This window comes from Spodoptera frugiperda, chromosome 2, assembly GCF_023101765.2.
Source record: "Spodoptera frugiperda isolate SF20-4 chromosome 2, AGI-APGP_CSIRO_Sfru_2.0, whole genome shotgun sequence".
NCBI classification, from domain to species: domain Eukaryota; kingdom Metazoa; phylum Arthropoda; class Insecta; order Lepidoptera; family Noctuidae; genus Spodoptera; species Spodoptera frugiperda.
This window is the reverse complement of record NC_064213.1, coordinates 11,757,101-11,777,262: the sequence shown is the minus strand read 5'-3', so window position 1 is coordinate 11,777,262 and position 20,162 is coordinate 11,757,101. Positions and strand designations below refer to the sequence as shown.

The 20,162-nt window shown below is 34.8% G+C and overlaps 1 protein-coding gene across 2 annotated transcripts in view; it reads left to right on the top strand.

The window, feature by feature from the left end:
* LOC118269493 (mucin-5AC) overlaps window positions 1-20,162 on the top strand; it is a 109,110-nt gene that overhangs the window by 29,546 nt on the left and 59,402 nt on the right. For both annotated transcript variants that reach the window (XM_050704285.1, XM_050704284.1), the window contains exon 2: window positions 15,253-15,307. In XM_050704285.1, coding sequence (XP_050560242.1) covers window positions 15,253-15,307 — 55 coding nt within the window. The remainder of the gene's footprint in view (window positions 1-15,252; window positions 15,308-20,162) is intronic.

The window sequence follows — 20,162 nt, the reverse complement described above, 5'->3', positions numbered from 1 at the left end:
CTACTGGCGTCTATCATGGGGTGGAATAGCCATCAGTAGATCCCATCCAATTATAACACAAAGAAATATTTATCGAAATATTGCCCAGGATCATCGTTACTCGCTTTTGAATCCCCAAAGGAGAAACTCAACTAGTCCTATACTAAAAGGGGCCATTAAATAACAGAATATACATAATATACCTTCCCGTCATAACAAACAGTACAGACTGGCCACAAGCGAACAGTTTGCCTCCAAGAGTCAATAACACAGAGCGACTATGTAATGAAAGTGAGAGTGAACCGGAACCTGCTCGCCATCCACCTGTGAGTTGCGCCTGCGCACTGACGTCACAACTATTACTACTTGTACTATCCGCAAACTAGTTTGTGATAGATAAAATAAGGGTTTGAATATTTCAGGAGGTTTTTCACGAGAGTATTCTTCCGTGAATAAATATGTGATGAGAGGATTGTATGATTTGGTGATGTGACGCCATGTATAGTTTTTATCGACCTTACATTTTGGGACAAAGGTGTAAGTTTAAATGTTTACGTATTCTTTATTTTTTCTATTTTAAGATCTACTAATCTTGTTATTTAGTCTGGGTAGTGAACAATTTTTTTTTTAATTGAAAATAGCTCACCAGATAATTTTTAATTTTTTTTTCTTTAAATTCCATTTCTACATGGACTTGTTGTTACTGTCTCACCAAACTCTTTGCTGACTGTACTCTTAGTCATCTTGTCTTTCTAAACTATTTTTAGAAGATAGCTAGATAATTATTGTGTACAATTCAATTTGCGCGGTCTAATGTTCCTTTTCTGATCTAGATAGGAAGTTTAGCGTAAATGATGACTGTATAAAGTTAAGCTATAATACTGTATTTCAGAATACAGGAAACTAATTGTATTTGTTTTTTTTTTCATTTTATTTTAGTTTTGCCTTGTTTGTCAATTGCGATTGCCGGAGAAGGGGTCTCGAGTTCGATTCCCAGGCCGGCCAAAATATTGCTGGACTTTTTTCGGTTTTTCGTGTGATACCAAGGTGATGCTACGGCCTCACGGAAAACAGACTAGAAACAACGCTTGCATTATATTTCGTTGTGTGAGTGAGGTACCGGAGGCCCAATTCCTCCCTTCCTAATCCCCGATTTCCCAACCCTTAAATTCCTAACCTCTAAAAGGCCGGCGACGCAATTTATACCGTAAAAACACATCCACTTTCAATCTAACCGAACCTTGTCTCAATACATTTATTTTCTCCATTCTCCTCTTGAAAATTCCCCTGCACTCATTACAAACGTCATTAATAAAACCACAGATTATAAATAAAAGCGTGACAGTATAGGAATGACATAATGGTATAAAAATGTAACAGGAGCCACGGCCCAAGGCTAGTGGACGCACGTATTGCTAGTACATAATGTGTAATGTATATGTATTGCTAGTACATAATGTGTAATGTATATGTATTGCTAGTACATAATGTGTAATGTATATGTATTGACCTACGTCGTCGTAACCTAATTAATTTGTTTCTATATTATTAGATTGACTGCCTTCTTGGTAATGTGACCGGTAGTAGATATAATTGCTACGGAGGTATTTGTTCTGGGAAAATCTTGGGAAAACTTTATAACTATGTATGATTCCCACATGGAACAACTCTTTGTGTGATCCACAAATTGTTGTTGCGGGTCTGGGTGTCATGTGTATGTGAACTTGTATGTTTCGAACTCACGATACAAAAGAAAATCCTAGTGTAGGGCATGTTTTTTAAGATTTGTGATTTTTGGAAATGTTGTTATAAAAATTTGAATTGGACCTTTTGTGACCATAAAGGACTTCAAAGGAACTTGAACACGCGACACGTTAACTCATAATATTATAATCATTTGTAAAAACCCCGAAACAAAACTAAAGGTCAATCCTCGAACAGAATCATCCTCAAATCTTTTTTTTAGTTGCTTCTAAATAACACGACAGTAACAACCATAATGAGTTGCCCAACCTTAAATAAATAGATTTCAATCACCACTTACATTAGTCAAAACTTCCGCGATGTCAGTCACCAGAATCATTATATCATAGACCACAAAAGTCACTGACAAAAAATGCACAAGACGTACAGACAAAAGCACATCAACGTACACTAATCTATCAATTCTACTCATTCAATATTCAACTCTATTACAATAACGTTAAAGTAAAAAAATCGATTAAAGAAATGTGTCAGTTGACCTGCGCACGGTACCATGATCACGTTTCTCGATCAAAGGTCATGAATATTTCGCAAAAGCGAGTTAGCATCGAGTTGCTCGACACGTTATGGTGTCAAGTGTATGTTGCAAGGGATGACTTGCCTTCGGATTTGAATTTTAATTGTTTTATGGTGAAAGAAATTGGTGACGATGGTGTAACAATGGTAGGTTACATGACAAAGTTTCGAGGATTTATTTTAATGTTATTGTAGTTGCATGTTGGAATTTGAATTTAAGCTCTATTGCTTAGGATGAGGGCTCAAATTCAATATGTATTTAAATGTTATTAGTGAGTGTGTATACATATTTAATCACCAATCCTTGTAACATGTGACGTACTTAATTTAACTTACCTTTAACTTTTGATTATCCCAAAGGGTGACAATAACGGCCAGTCTTGTTCCATGTAATATCTTCGAACTGATTAAGGCACAGTACTAAAAAAATAATACAGAGAAATATCTAATCTTTCGGAAAAAAAACGCATGAAGTCATGAAATTAACTCCGGCTCCGGCTCAAAGATAAGGAACGGGGTGGTTTTTAGTCAGTAAGAGTCTGACTGTCCCTCCTGTCTCACCCAAGGCGGGAGAAGCCAATGGATGACTTTCCCACATAAAAAAAAATATGTCACGAAATATATGTTATTATTGTTTAGTTAAAAGGCCCAATCACCTGACATTTAGTCACATTTAACTCGACTAACAGATCTGCGGAATTCTCAGTGTCGCGTGACGCGCGCGGTAACTGGAGCGGCGCTGCGCAACGCCTCACTTGCGGCTGCGCATATCACAGTGTACGCTGTAAAGTTGTTGAGATTTTAGCCATTACTGTAGAGTATTGGAGCTTATGACATCAATGAGGGTATCATTAGTGCTGAAATAAATATTTTTCCATTTGATTGGTAATGTCAAATTACCTATTTGTGTATAAAATTTCGAAGAAAACTTAATTATTTACAACAGTTACTGGTGAATATGTTATTAATTATAAATCCTTATTAAACTAAGTATTTATATTAAAATTAATATGAATATGAATTGCTATTAATAAACGTATCGATGTTTACGAAACTTATGGATCTAAATATTTTAGGTCAGAAAAGGCTTTTCTATATATTAAAAGCCTGCTTTATATGTGTGTGTGTGTGTTTAAGGCTCGATCGACCGGTCAGTGAATGGTGCTATAAATTAGAACGTTGTCCAAATTAATGTTGACTACCTTCTAGAAAATATGTCGTATAAATAAAATAAAGCAATAATTTTTTGAAGAAATTGTATAAGATGCAGATAAATGGTTAGATCATATTACTCTTATCTTTACTTTAGGGCAAATACTAAACACAATTTCAAACAGAATTGTGTTAATATTAAATCTTGAAATTGATAAATAGTGTAACCCCTATGGTAGACAGACAAGGAAGTATGTATATGCTTTGTCCAAGCGTTGAACGCCAGAGAAAAATAATGACAACCTGTGGTTATTCGGAATCCCACTACTTATTTTTTTAGCCAGTGCGTTCTCAGTATTCGAGCTGTGAAATATTAGGGTTGGGCATAACATAGGTAATACCTACTGAGTCATCTCCATTAAAATCTACTAACATTAATGCAACTTTAATGTTTATATATTTCAATAATGGGAATAGGAAACGAGACTTTCAATATTTTATGGATATTCTTGAATATCATTGAACAGGATGTTTTTATTAATTTACGTCGTAATCTAGCTATTTATGGATCACTAAATTATCTAATAGCTAGGATATTTTTAGGTGTTGTTTATAAAAACTAAAACTGGTATTCTTTCTTCTTTGTACATACACCGCACACGTGTAAATTAGTTACATAATATATCTTTTAATTCCCTCAAGTGGCAAATGTATAGATAAATATCCACATTATTAATTTAGCACCCATATTTTGTCAGCGTGGCAACATTCCCATCCCATATAATACAGTGCGAATCGATAGCCATAAACGACATTTTCCAGACATCTCATTCTTAAACGAAAGACCTTAAGATTTTACCTGACTCAGGTGTCAAATCTCCTTTATCAACCCCATTGGCTGTTAACAAAACAACTTATTCATTGAGTTCTAAACTAGCTAATACCCAGAACACGTAGTTAGAGGCAGGACATTATGTTTAGCGGAGTACCTTCCGTGGCTAATGGCAGTTTCTCCACATTTCACCACGCCTGCTTCCTCGTGCAGGGAAAGTAGATGCCTCGTTACAGATCATATTTACCTCCTCTTGACATACGTGTGAATGGCCCGTGTATGTTATAGTTTAGTTTTTAATGAGTTACGAAGGTAAAGATGTCGTGTGATAAGGTGTGATGGATTGGACAAGATAAGAATCTAATTTTGAAAGTCTTTTCTACGAAATTTTATTAATATTTATCATCATTAAACCTTAAAAATACGGATACAGCTATACTTAGATAGTTCCGGACCCGGACCTACACTACCTAGGAGGCTACTTGGGTTCCAGCTTAAAGAGCAAGGAGTAGGAAAAGAGTGGTTTTTAGTCTGTAAGAGTCTAACATTCTCTGTCTGTTTCTTTACCGGAGAAGTCATTGGACGATTTCCCCACCCAAAATAAAAATAAACAAAGAAACAGCTGTAGATCATTCCTGTAATTCAGATTTGCTCAACGTAAATGTCACATTTCAAAATTGCTTAATATTTATGTCTTTTACCTTATAATAACAATACGCACATATGTGTATGACATCATAGGTACCCACCATAAAGCCAACATACGTGTCATCGCCCTTTAACATCCGTTCCCGTTGTTCATCCAGTAGATAGTTGGCGATGACGTAATTAAACGTCTTCTCCTGCAGTAATAAGAGCGTGAAGATATGTATCTTTAGCACGCAACTGACTCTTTAGATATAACACGGATATACTGTAGTACTATGTGTAATGTAGTGCTACAAGCTGTATGTTATGATATGATGTGAACAATATGTACAAGAAACTGACGAAGACACTACACTTTATATTACACTAAAGAGACGCTTTTTTGATTAGGAATTATCATCCACCAACTTCTGCCGCCCCGGGCGAAGTGAGAGGTAGTGTCAGACTCTTACTGACTAAAAATCACCTCGCAAAGTATAAGTAAACAAATACCTGGAAAATATAGACTAGGTCTCCTCCAACATTTGTTTGTGACGCTATCGAAGTCAATATATATAAAACTATTTTTTTAAAACTCTATAATAATACAAGTTAATAACAATTGATTCCCACTGCTACGTGCAGAACAATGACCGTGACATATAAAGAGGCAGGAATCCTGCCGCCTGCAAAGCAAGCCGCTCTCCTACTGAATTATTTACATTCTTCGTCAAAATACCACTGCATCTTGAAAGTCTCTCTATGCACGACACGAAAATAAACCTAGGAAACAACAGTTTAAGAAATTAGTTTGGAACTGGAAAGACCATTTATGCAACACTAATATTCAGCCCTTTGTATTACATTAAACGACTGGTATAGTTCTCCAAAACCAAAACTAATTTGAATTTTATGGCATGCTATAGAAATTAAACCCCCGTGGGAAATAAATGAATTATTGGCCTCATACATACATATATGTAAATTGAATCCAGGATACGTTATTCATAACAGCCACTAAGACAGTCATGCAGTTGTGCATCTATCGTGTGTTAGACAAATAAATAGCACAATATGTTTAAACCTCACAAAAAGCAGTCAATATATCACATCTTAAATAGATTCCGTGCAGGAATTCCACTCGCGAGTCGCGACACACAGCGCCAGTCAACCGCTCAGGCACCGTGTTAATGTATAAATATGTAACATGTTTGGATTTTTTAGTTCTAATGAACGCTAGAAGCGAGGATCTAAGAACAATTCTCATTATTTGCTGTTCTAGACAATCAATATTCGATCCATGCAAAAATTCATGCATTAATTGTGCTGTAAATGTTCTTAAATCTCGTAAAAAGTAATGATTGCTGTACGTTCCAACCTAAGCCCTTCCATCCTAAACCCTAAATCCTAAACCCTATATTTAATGTGGCACGATTAATAATTATTTCACAATTAAATTCACCACAAACTGCTTTCAAACTAGGAAACTATGAAACGAGTGAAACTTCCATTAATAAGGAAAGCATGGCGACAACTGGACACGTTTGGAATAGAACCGGACACAGAAAGTAGATTTACAATGGACACAACTTACTGGGGACAAAATAAATGTTATTGTTGACAGTTAACTACTGTTGGTACCTAGAGTTTTAACCTCTTGTATGCCGGTATATATAATAGAAAATACATTGTGTCTTGCGTGCATACTACGGGTTAAGTTTTTTAGTACCAAGAATAAAGTTTTCTTTTTCGAAATATGTTAAACACAATCAATGCCTACAGGACAGTCCTGGACACAAATCTATTCGATCCACCCAAAAAAATTAAAAAAACCTAGTAGATATTTAGTGTTAAGAGAAACAAACATATAACGTAAATGTAATATTAGGATTTCCAATAGCAACACGAAATCTAAAATGAGACTTATACAATAGGCCGTGCCTCTCATTACATAAAGGTAATAACATAATCAGTGAAAAGTGGCTGTATTGTATAGTATGTCACTGATTGCTTCCCTCAGGGAATAACCTAAATGGGGGGCGATATTATGGAAATACAAAGAGCATAATAACTTTTTGACTGGTCATAGAAAACTGTGAAGGAAATCCCTTCGCTAACTCTGGTCACCGGTGATCCCCATGGTGTTTATATTGTTCCATACATACTTAATGAGTTAAGGATCGACAAAGCGCATGTAATGCCCCAAGTGTTGCAAGCGTTCACCATCTTATCATCTTTACTTACCATCAGGTGGGTCGGGTACCTTCTTGCCACCGTTGTGGTATAAAAAAAGACCGTAGTGCCATGGAGTTTCTACTGAATTGAACTAAAGATTTTGGATTGCGAATGAATATGAATTTTAGTCATTACTTTGTTATTTTAAAATCTGAAAGCATTATCAGATGTTATCATGTGATCAAGATCAGTAAGTTAAATGCTAAAAACTCATCTCTTCATACGAAAGTGCAAGTAAAACAAAAAATATTAAGTGCAGATAAATAAAGTGAGATAAATACATTAAAATAAGAGCGTGCGAATATTAAAACAAAAGAATATAAAGTTGCTATCGATATGCGAATCTGTTACGCTTTTAACTTTAAGAGAGATAAATAACATTTTAATGATAGCTCATAGTTATGCCTTTACAATATTGTTGTAAATGGGGGAAGCATGTTAACCTGCTGAGTTTTGTAACCTACTTTTTGTTAAAAGGTGTGAGTTATGTAACTATTTAAAAGTAAGTAAATACAGAGCTATTGATATAGGGCTTACTTTCATAGTAAATTAGAAAAAAATATAATCTACACTGATCTACAATTAATAAATAAATTTGAATTTGAATTAGTATGGTTATTGAACATTGTTTATATATTTGTCATGTATATGCATATGCAATGAATAACTATTCAATTTGAAGACTTCTCAATGAAGATACTTCATTAGCAGGTATGACATCATTCAATAGGAATATTGCAAGTAAAATAGTTGTAAATAGTTGTATTGACAACAAAAAGTAGTACCAACCAGTCGTGCGTACGTTGAAAGTGAAATGCCGGCTTTCGTCCGAGGAATGTTGCCTCGCACAGGAATCGATCCCGCGGCTATTGCGTAACTAATGTGTGTGGAATCTTACGTTAGGTTAGTAGATGAAACTATTTTGATTTGAATTTGCAGAATCTTAATAATATTATACATGCTATGTTTGTTACTCAATCACATTAAAACGGGTGAAGCGATCGGGATTAAATTTGGAATAGGGGTAAATTGTCGTCTGGAAAAATAGAAAATTCTTTTTATACCTCAGGAACGCGGACGAAGCCGCTGGCAGAAACTATTGGTTTATTTGGTTTAATTTAATGTTGGTAGTCGTTAGTGAACCACATAATTATTTGTTTAAATATTTGGCGAACTTGTGTATATTTTTAGTGAATAGAATAATAAGAAAATCGGTTGCTCACACACACTACACCTGCTACACCTCCTGTAGTTGGAAAAATGCTAGGATGGTAGTTTTTATAATGATGAAGATTTTTTTTACTTAAACCAGTCGACTCACTTTTTCCGACCCAGTTTTTTGCTTACTAATCAATAAATATTCTTTTAAAGTTGATTCCTAACTTATTTAAATAGGATTTTGTCCACTAGTAATGTGACAGCAGTTTACATAACACTTTGTATATGTACTGAAATGGTCAATACATTTACATAATAGTCTGCGCAAGAGTTGAAAAAGGGCATAGAATGCATTCTTCATTTTCCTTGAATTACACAACTGCGTTAGCCTGAGGAGAGTCTAAGAATAAAATATATTACTGCCTTGGTCTAAGTGCCAAGAACGAGGTCTCAAATCTTATCTTCAAGTTGAACAAAGTATTATTGGATTTTAGAAAACCATTTTAATATAGAAGTCAACTTTCTTCAAACTTAGTTATCAATTTCATTTTCCATGTATGGGCTCAAGCTCGCCACAATTTCCCCAAACTACTGCAACTCCTGTAAATTAGGGTCAACAGTAGATACAACCATGAACACACTGGAACACTGAAGTCCGGCGCGTCTCAAGGACACGAATAACTGTCATGGATCCCGAAACGAAATAATTAATAAAAATGAATAAATAGAAGATAGTTTCCACTTTCCTCGGTAAATTTAATGCAGGAGACAGAACGACTTGACTTAAAAACTAAAAGCGTTCACAAGTTTCATATCATTACTGTTTTTATGTACCCTACCGAAACTACAAACAATAAGATATATTTTCATTTTCTGAATACCAGGTTTGAAGTTCAAAATATTACTGGCCACCCACTAAACTAAAATTTCGAATATTTGTGCCATCGTGCGGTGTTGCCAATGACAAAAAAAATATAATGCGGGCAACATTCTCACGGAACAATAGTTTGTGGTAACAATATGATATAATTTTACTTTCACATGTAAATAAATCATGGGAATTCTGGTTTGACAGTAGAATAGCATGAATTCTTTATTTTTAGCCTGCATCAGTAGTATTAGGTAGTAGTTTTTCAAGTTCTCAATTTTCTTTTGTTCGGTGTCATAATAATTTTCTTTGTATTTTTTGTGTATTATCTATAATTTTGTAGGTGTTATACAATAATAATGTCAAATTCGTTATACAACTTACGTAAAAACGTATTCATCTCGTGGTCAAGTTGCAAAGCATAGGTCAATATGGTCTCCTGCTTACACGCATTTCTGTCATCATTGCTTTTTATTGTAATAGCCTCCTCCCATACTACGTTCTACGTAGTTGTTAGTAGGCACTCCACAAGGCACCAATGTTATCCCACCTAACTTACGGAAACTAGACACAGCTTTCTTATAATACAGTCAAAAATAAACTTTATCATCTCACCTACAGTTCTCAAAATGCAATAAAGAGCCTACGAGTTCATTGCATCATTCAGGTCATAAAGATTACAAGAGCCCATCCTAAGAGGCTCCTGTCACTTTGCAATGAATATGACCTTTGATAAAAAAATACTTGCGGAAAAAAATTGCGAAGATGCAAATGGAATGTAACCTATCACGAAGAACTGACTGGCAGCAGATCAACCTGCACCAATCTCTCAATTTTTTTCATTGCATTTTCGACTTTATGTCAAAACGATATAATTGAAAATCCAATGAAGAAAGGTATAGGTTAACCTGCTGGTGTCTGTACATGGATGTCAAATGACAAGATGTACCATGGTTTTGTATGGGTTGGTGGTAAGCCATTTCTAGATAATCTATGGCCTTGTACTTTGTAGAATTCGGTCAAATGTGATGTTTATTAATTCGTGCAATAAGGTCTTGTTTTTATTGTTATCTCTCACGAAATAGGTTAGTTAGTAGTAGTTACGTTTTAACGTACATAGATTTAAAACTAGCTACAATGTTTAGTTTTGGTGATAGTATTTATTAAAAAACTCATCAAACGAACACTGGATTTAACTTAACTATAGTAGTTACAATAACAATTTTACCCACCTATTAATTGAGAGCACAAAAGACGTGATAGAGGAGGAGAAATCTACACACATGTAGCATTATAACAAGAAAACTCTTGTCGTAAACATAAAGGTTATACAGAAAACGAAGAGATATCGAACTCTTAACTTACAACGCACAGTTCTCACGGAAAACTCCTCCCATCCAATCTCAATAAAACATTACTTAAAGCTGGTCCTGCATCCCAGCTTGCATCAGAGGAAGTGGACAGCCAATGGCCACAATATGCCTCTAATCATTGAGAAGTAGCCGCTGCATTATGGAGCAACTTCCCATGCAACGCAACTGATGTAGCAACCAAATGCAACAGCAAAAGTAATGGACTGGCTCTGGGATAGTTGTACTGGGTACAACAGCAGGTCAACCTACTCTAATCTGTCAATTTATCCTCATTTAATTTTCGACTTTATATCAAAACATTAAAGTTGAAAATCCAATGAATAATTTTGACATAAGGAGTAGCTTGACTTGCTTGTGTTTATACTTAGTGTTTAATTGAGACTTGGAATAGTAATAATGAATGTTGTTTAGAAGATCTGCAGTCGTAAACTAAAGGAAACTGTCTGGTTGATGGTGATTGGGTTCGGCCTAAATTGAGTAGAACATGTGAAAACTCAGTAGTCATCTTACTGCTACTACTACTACGTTTTGGTATCAACCTCTATTCATATACTTTCATTAAAAAATTTTTTCTCGCCTTAGGAGGGAAAATCTACTTCTTTCTTTCTTTAATTAAACAATAATTAACAATTATTTTTTTGTGGCGCAAGCCCGACATAGCCTTCCATAACCACTGCAACTCCGGGAGTTGAGCGTTTCAGGGAGATAATGACTGTCTTGGAACCCGCAACGAAATAAATATTAAGATATTATTAGAGGACAAAAAAATAATCAAGTATTTATGTAGATAAAATCTAATACCATGTGCTTTAAATAAGCAAATCGATACATTAGATATTCACCTACATAGATATCATATACTCTGATCACCAAGCTATTCACCCTTCATAAAACAAGTTCCTAACAAGATTACAGCGCGGCAATCGTTTATCTTCACATTTCCTTATACTTTGACTATGCAAAGCGGTTTTTAAACGCCTGTGAACATTGCGTAACCTGCCCAGAGCAATAACAATAGCATATGCAATTTCTTATGTAAACTTGCTTCTATAAATTGTGTAAAACTTGTAACATCACTGTGAACTCTCAAATTGAATATTTCTTGAGGAAATTATTTATAGTTTATGTATAACAAATATTATCTTATATAAAACGCATGTGTGTAACTTTCTATTAAGTCTGGTATAAATGGTTGTCGCTATAGTTTTATTGAAATAAAAATGTATTGTAACAAATTTAGTACCCTGTGTCGAAAGAGTATTATTATGTTTTCGATAATTATGTTTTTTTCAAACTATCTGTGTCATCTGCGTTTGCAAAGAAGACTGGATAGAAACTCATTTTCCCTCCAAAAGGTGAGAAAACCACCAAAGTCATATTCATTATAATGATTCCAAATTCATGAACCATTCGACCTAATTAAAATCATAAACGAGAGGTCAAGGAACCCGACGCTACATTATACCTACACCAACTCACCTCACAAATTACGCAACAAGCAATTACTTTCATTTATCTAGACTAGCTCAAGAATCTAGATACACTAACTAGATAGACTAGACATCACAATTAACCTAACATAATCCTTATCAAACGATGTTCAGCAAGTATGTAAACAATAATTACATTATCTAACTTTAACTAGCAGTGCCCAACGTTGCGTCACGGTGGGCCGCAGTTACTCAACGTTAACAGTTACGAGTAAACCGCTACACGTGTGGTTAATCGGTTAACCATGGTTAGGATTGGAATTCTTACTTTTGAGTTCAAGTTGCAAGTTTTCAATTATGTATTGGTTAACTGTTTTTGTTTCATGGTGTACTTCCTTAATTGTGGTTGTGGGCTGTGGTTGTGAAGTGGTTCAAATGAATTATTTTATGGTGCATCTACATCTGACGAATGCGCTTTTGAGACACGCATTTCATGAAATGTAGATTGAATGAAAAGAACTACAATTTTAACTGAGACCTTTTTTTTGTTGAACGGGGATACCTTCAAAAGGCGCCTAGCTTTTTGGGGAAAAAACTAAGGAGTGTAGGACTTTTACCTAACTAAAACCTCCTTATGCACCTAGAGGAGGCACCGGGCTCTCTTAACTGAGACCTAGCGTCACTAACGGACAGACTAACATGCTATTACCGTATTTTTTTCTTTATTTGTTGACATTTCAAAAGCACGTATTTATTGTTTAATTGGAATAAATGATAAATATAAAGACTTTGAGGCCAGGCAACTACACTATCTGTTAAACTTTAACCTTGAACCTTTGAAAGCACCTTTTAAACTGCAATCTCTAACCTGACACACGTTAAATGTATAGCAAACCCTCATACGCAAAGGAGGTCCAATATCCAACAGTACTATCACTAGCCACAGACGATGAATGGAAACAAACAGGAAGGCACACAGACGTTCCATATGCCTATAATTATAACCAATAACAATGCATATTCAAATCACAGAATCGATACAGTTATAACTATAACGGTGACTGGGTGGTCACTAGTTAGCAACCACCTGTATATACCCACTGATAACGGGAACCAACCTATATTGTTTAATTGGTTAGCGTGAGGTGAATCCTAAAGGTTCGTGGTTGGTGGTGAATGGTTAAAGGGACTGCAGTTGAATATGAAATGAGGTTATTTTTATGGCTGTGTGTGAACTAGTTTAATAATGAATGAATGGGACAGTTAAACATATAAGCGTTTGTGTTGTTCCACAGTCATTAAAGAAAGGGGAGTACAGTCATTTAAACCTTTCGTATGTGTGATTAAAGTTCCCAAGCAGCTGCTTGGGAACTTCAGTTGCATGAGAAAAGAGGAAGCATCCTCAGCGTGAGGATTATGACCCACCTCTTTCCATTAAGGGGAACGCAGTTGATTACCAATGTACATCTTCTAGTTGGTAATGTAAAAAATATTGTTTTTTAAATATACGTCCTTGCTTATGTTAACAAGCATATGTACAATTTGACTTTTGTAGATCATACAAAAAGTTTTTTACACAGGTATCGAACCCACGACACGTTGCGTTGTGGTTCAGTCCCCGCACCAACTGTGTAGTCGAACAAGACTATCAAAAGACTAAACAAATATGACACTTTGTGAAATACTGAGAAATACAAGGAAATATAGTGCAGTGTCAGTGGAATGGCACAGAGTATACAATGCGTTACAAATGAGGTCACATTGAAACTCTTTTGGAGTTTAACAAAGAAATTGTTGCACCTCTGTAATGAGTGCGAAACTATTTCGTTAATGTTACATTATATAATAATACATATATGTAATGATATTGTACTGAATACCTGTTCATTTTTGTTTCGTACTACTGAAAATAGTTTAGTAAAGATTTGTAAATAAGTTTGTTTTGAGGTCATGTTATTGATATGAAATTCATTCATACTTATGATTTATGGTCCTTAGTGATAATACATAAAGCGCGATATTTATGGGGCAAAAATAAATATGGTAATAATGGTTAGCTTGGTAGTTGGCAGGGCAACCGGCTGCCATGTAGCAGTTTTGATTTCCGTAATCCACAAATTGTTGTTTCGGGTCGGGGTGTCACGTGTATTTGAACTTGTATGTTTATAAACGCACCTACGATACAGGAGAAAACACCAGAGTGGGGCAGGTGTTTTCTTAAAAAAATATATGAGAGAATAGTATCTTCTACCTTTTGTTTTATTCTCTAATTTTTTTAAGAAAATAATTCATACATTGTCAACCTTTGTACTTACCTTAGGTCTTTTAAAACCACATCTTTTATTTTCTACTTTTTTAACAAAATAATCCATAAATTGCAAAAGTTATGAGATATCTTAGATCTTTCAATAACCACATCGATGTTCCTTTATTTAAACTGATTAAATTGATTTAATCACAGAAATTACCATTAAACTTTAATTAAGTACTTCCTTCATGTATGTAGGCAGCTATATAAATACGTTTAAGGCTTTCAATACATACATATGTATAGTGTATATGTAAATGCCAGAAAGGCTGTTGTAGGCATAATTAAAGAAGATACGAGAAACAAGTTGAATGGAACTCTTTTATTTCCTAGTTCACCTTGAACGAACCTCGCTAGCTTTTTTAATTTCTTTTTAATATATTTTTATCTCTTTGTAGATGTTTTTTAAAAGATTATTCATTCCACAAATAATTTTGTTAGAATATATTAAATTACCGCGTAATTAAAATAATATTATAGGCAAGTGTTCGGATAAAAAATCCTGAAGAATGTTACACTGCACAACAGAGCGCCTACGCAAAATATCATCCACGTCAATACATTAATAAATCTTCATACAAAAGACATCAACGCGCGGCCGGCGTTCGCGCATCTTTTTAGTCTATTTCAAAAAGCAACGATTGTGTTGCATACAATGTACAATGGAGGTTTTCTTGCTTCTATTGTGAAGGAAGTATGCATTGTATGGCCGAGTTCATTCGCGCAGTTCAAGTTCTTGAAATTATTGTATGAAGTTTTTGTATGATACTTGCTAAATGATTTACTAAGATAGTTTTGTCATTGATTTACTTTCCATTTCATTTCAAAATGTGATCTCTTGTAACATTTTCTTTTAAGAAATGTTAATGTGTGTGTGTGTGTGTGTGTGTGTGTGTGTGTGTGTGTGTGATAAGGTCGTGAATTTATACGAGTATCTGCGTTAGGATGTTATGTATTTAGTAAATGGTTTTAAGGTTTTTGTTCTATATATATTTTTCTTTTGTTCACAGGAAGTCACAACATGGCTGTCACTACTGTTAGCAGTTTTAGCATTAGGAACCACAGGTAAATAAATGTTTACTATATTTTTGTACATATACTGAAATCATAAAATCTATCTTCTATTATATAAAAATAAGTCGGGTTTTCCTTCTGACGCTATAACTACAGAACGCACAAACTGATCTCCAAGGCTTTGCATTCGTGGCAAAACGCAGTTCGCCGGGTTTGCTAGTAGTTTTATAAATATCTTTTTCTATTTCTATGTATCGTCTGATGTTATCTAAAATGTAAAAACAAAAACATGCAAACATGTATGTGTTTCCGTCCAATGACGTAATTTGCATAAACCTGCGTCAGGCTGCGTCCCACGTAATTGCCTTATTTAGATAAAACAGCTCGTAGAAGATCAAGAACAATCATGGTTTCCTTTTACAGAAATGTTTTATTTTTATTTAAATACTGACCATCAATTATTTAAAGTGTTTGAATAAAAAACTTGATCACTAGACGATCATTATGTGTAGTTAGTATTTTATGTAGGTAGGTAATTGAGATAGGTTTTATTTAACTTAACCTGTTTATTTGTGTCGGTCAAATTTAAAATTGGCATTTAACCCTCTAGCTGACGTCCTAAAAAAATATATCTATTTTTTTATTATTATTCATATACTTTAGGCGACTTAGTCGGCTTATAACTTTTAAAAGCTGCAAACATAATGTCTGAGCTTAGAAAAGTTCAGGAATGCCTAAATTTACTGCAAAAGCAAACTTTCAAAGTCATTTCAGAAGATTAAATTATGACCATTCTTTTACTAAGGACAATCAAATGGACATATATGTATTAGTAGTCTCGAGTCTTTCAATATTTCACTTCATTGCACTTTTATAACTCCATAAATAAATCTGCAACCACTAAAACAAAACAAGTCAGGAAACCACGAAAAATACTAAAAATAAGCCCTATATTTAATAGAGTATGGTCCAAAATTCAATGGTAGATGTTCCTATTTAAAAATGATAGCATTTTCCAATGTCATGTAAACGTGAGCGGTTGGAAGTGAATCCCGAACAATGGATCATTAGTCCCACGTTTTGCCGCACGCTGCGCCGGCGCATCGAGCGATGACCTTAGCTTATGATTATGTTCTGCAGTTTATATTTATAGTACGAAGAAGCTTTTGCTATTTTGTATGATATATCTTGTCTGAACAGTTAAAATAAATCTAGCCATTTTAAATACTGAATGAAGTTCAAAAGTTTTGCTTGTAAATTGAGCAAGGTTTTTTTTATGTCATTGTCGTTTTTTATTTTGTGTATTGCTACAGATGTTTAATTTAATCGAAGTTACGATCAAAAGGTTTTTTACGTTTTGATTACCAAAGAAACTCTTAATGACTTGTAAGTACCGAGAACTCAGGCACTGCACTGTAGGTACTGCGGTCGATAAATAAATCAACCAATAACTGAATATTGTACGTACATCCTCATGCAGCTCGATGCAAGCTGTACACTTTTCCTTGAATGTTTTATGGATTCTTGCAATTTCTTTGTGTCTGGTTACCGACCTTTGTTTATTCTCTTATTGCAAAAAACTCATAAAAAGTTAAAGCTGCAAGAAGCGGACGATGACCTTGCAATACATATGCACATATATGTACAAAATATGACAATTCCTTGTATCGAATTTTCTAGAAGATTGAAGTGAATATCTACTGTGTAGCATGTTAATTTAGTGTATCAGTGATTATTTAGATAAACTATAGATGCCTAGATAGTCGCTCAATCAGGTAGCACACGTACAAAATCTTCTCTTTAACAAGGTTCTAAATTCGGTTATCTGTGGTAATATACATATCGTAGACTCGTAGATATTCAGGTATCAGATAAGAGCGTACTCCTTTTAAAAGGCCGGCACCGTACCTGTGATTCCTCTGGTGTTGCGGGTGTCCATGGGCGGTGCTGATCGCTTACCATCAGGTGATCCGTCTACTCGTTTGCCTCCTATTCCATAAAAAAATAGCTCTCTGTCTATATAATACCTAGAAACAATTACATAGGTACAGTCCATTGTATTTTACATCAAGACAATGCAATCAGAATCCTTGCGAGGCCTTATTGAAAAGCTCGGAGAATAACTTTAAAGCGATTCGTCTTGTGAGTCACAATGTGAATTCCTGAACAGTGAGTAAAGCCTTCGACCGTCCGTAATTATGTAGTTATTTATATGCTTGGCTATGTTATATGCACTGTAGTGTTATATAGACGATATGATGATGATATAAAACAATATTTTATACATATTTCTTTTACATAGTTACCGTGGTACAACAGATTTAAGGTTGCTTTTCTACCAAAGATATCCTATGTAGCTATGCTATATAACATAGCTTAGCTGAGTCCGTTTCCACTAGTACTAAGCTATGTGTACCAATGAATATGATTGGTGGAAGCCAAACGCATCCACAGCAACATAGCATATCACATTTCTGGTGGAAAAGCAATAAGGATTACAATATAATTAGCTAAATAAACTACAGTCCATTAATGAAGTAAATTAACATTTTAAATTTTAAAAGATCGCAAAGGCTTGACGTATGTAAATATATCTATCCACACCCATAAAACAGAAGGCGAGTCAATAGCCAAAGCCTACGAAAAAGGCGAACTATTTTGAGAGGACTACCGAATAAACAACCAGACAAAGGTCAGATAAAGGTCATTATTATATTGACGATACAGCCAAGCCCAGTCTAATATGTCGTAGGCAGAGATGTCAAGTGACCATTGAGCATGTGACCGTAACACATAACACCTCATTGCACAGTCGGTCAACTGTGAAGCTGTGTTTAGTCATGAGTTATACAATGTAAGGCTCTTCTTTGCGGTTTTACTTACTTAGTTTGTTCTTATAGGTCGTAGTCAATAAACAAATATTTCTAATTATTTCATCATCAGTAGAAGTACGTTCTTAGCTGAACGGGAGGCCTTTTCCCGATTTAAGAAAGGATTTGCCATAATCTTCCCACTTGACAAGTAGCTTGTAGCTTAGCAATAACATCACTGAACATATCCTAGGTATTGCTATCCGTTTTTCGATGCCTGGGCACGGTTTTAGGACGTCCGAAGTCTGTTTAGAAATAACCTTTTAAAAACTGATTGACAGATCTAGAGCACATCCGAATAAGTCACGTTTTATTAACAAGATATTATCGAAATTGGTTCAGTAATTTACCATTTATACAGCATAAATGGAACAACAACAACAAACAGACAATAAGTTCCGCATTTATATTGTTAGTGTAATACAAGTGTCAGTATAATTTTACGTACACGTCCATCAAAAACCATTTTTTGCCACTCTTACTTAAGAATATATCATTGTAAATTAATTGTATTGTTGATTGACAAATGATGTATTGAAAGTTTTTATTAATAGTTTAATATTTCATCAATATGGTTTGATAGATTGCTTAATGCAAGGTTTGATGTTTGGCAGATGATTTAAAGTTGTATAATAATTGCAACAGAGTTCAAAATTGAAGATTAAAATCTGAATCTAGGCTAAGTAGGATATAGTATTGTGTTGTAAGAATCTGACAAAGACGATGAGGTCGGGTAATTTTTAAAAAATAAGTTCGAACTGATTTTGTAAGCTTGTACTCACCTTTGTGAGAAACCACAAAACATCTTCTACTATGACCTTTCCTTGATTTTTTCTGAATTACAAAATAAATAAATCTGGTGTCTAGGTTCTCAGATTTTATAAAACCTCGATTCATATGTTCAATTTCGAAATATAATCTTAGATTCGATCATCAGTTTAAAAAAACCCGGTTCATAATTCCAGGTTTCGTACTTACCTACTAACGACAATTAGGCAGTTGTCCCACCGGCAACGATGAACGAGTAACGAGTAAAGCTAGAACTAGTGAAACGAAACAAATCAAAACAAACTAGTGAAGCGAGCACTCGCCGGCAGTGTGAACAGTCAGCGATCAACTATTTGTATATGCATCTCTTTTGTTTACACGGAAAGTATATCTATTGTACGTTTCTTGAGCGAGAAAATAGCCGATAGTTAGTCGTTCACTCGCCGTTGGTGGGACAACTGCCACAAGGGGCTTTTCATCGCGTGAGTCGCAATGTCGCGAAGCCTACCCGAGTAAACCGCGATTTTTAATTAATTTAGTATACCTGACGATACTTACTAAAAAAATTACGACAAATGTAAGTTTGTACGAGAATTTTAAGTTATGAATGTGAAATTTGCTTAAGACTTTTCATTCATTATTCTGTTAAACCATTGACTGCCAATAGAAATCAATTGAAAGGAAATCCTCTGCTCACATAGGTCACCGGTGACCCTCGTGGCGTTTAATGTGATCGAAACCTGTACCAATATGACATAAGCTCATCTCCTATTACATTCAGATCTTAATACGGCTTTGCCTACCTTTACCCTTAGTCATAAAAGTCAAAGATAAAGTTACCACCTTCATATAAGTGCCCGATAAATTTATGTGACAGATAGTTCATACAAATTACGTTCTTAATTCAAATCTATCTGGGATATAGCGGCTATCCAGACATTGTGAAAGAGGCCCAAACCGTCGTTCTTAAGTTATGCTTACAGTCTTACAGCCCAGTCCTAAGCAATTATTTTCAGAGCAAAATCGTTAGTAAGGAATAGACGTGATCATTAAATAACTCTGAGTGCTACAGTAAATATGTAATAGCAAACTGCAGAGAAAATCCAGTGGTATTGTAACAGAATGGAATGAACATAAATAATTCTCTTTTTTTATAATTTTCCGTTACATTAGGCACAGTGCTCAGGTCGGCGAGTAACGTCGGTACGGTTGTTTAGTATTAGACGTTAAAAAGTAACACTTTCAGTTATCCAATAAGTCTGGGTCTA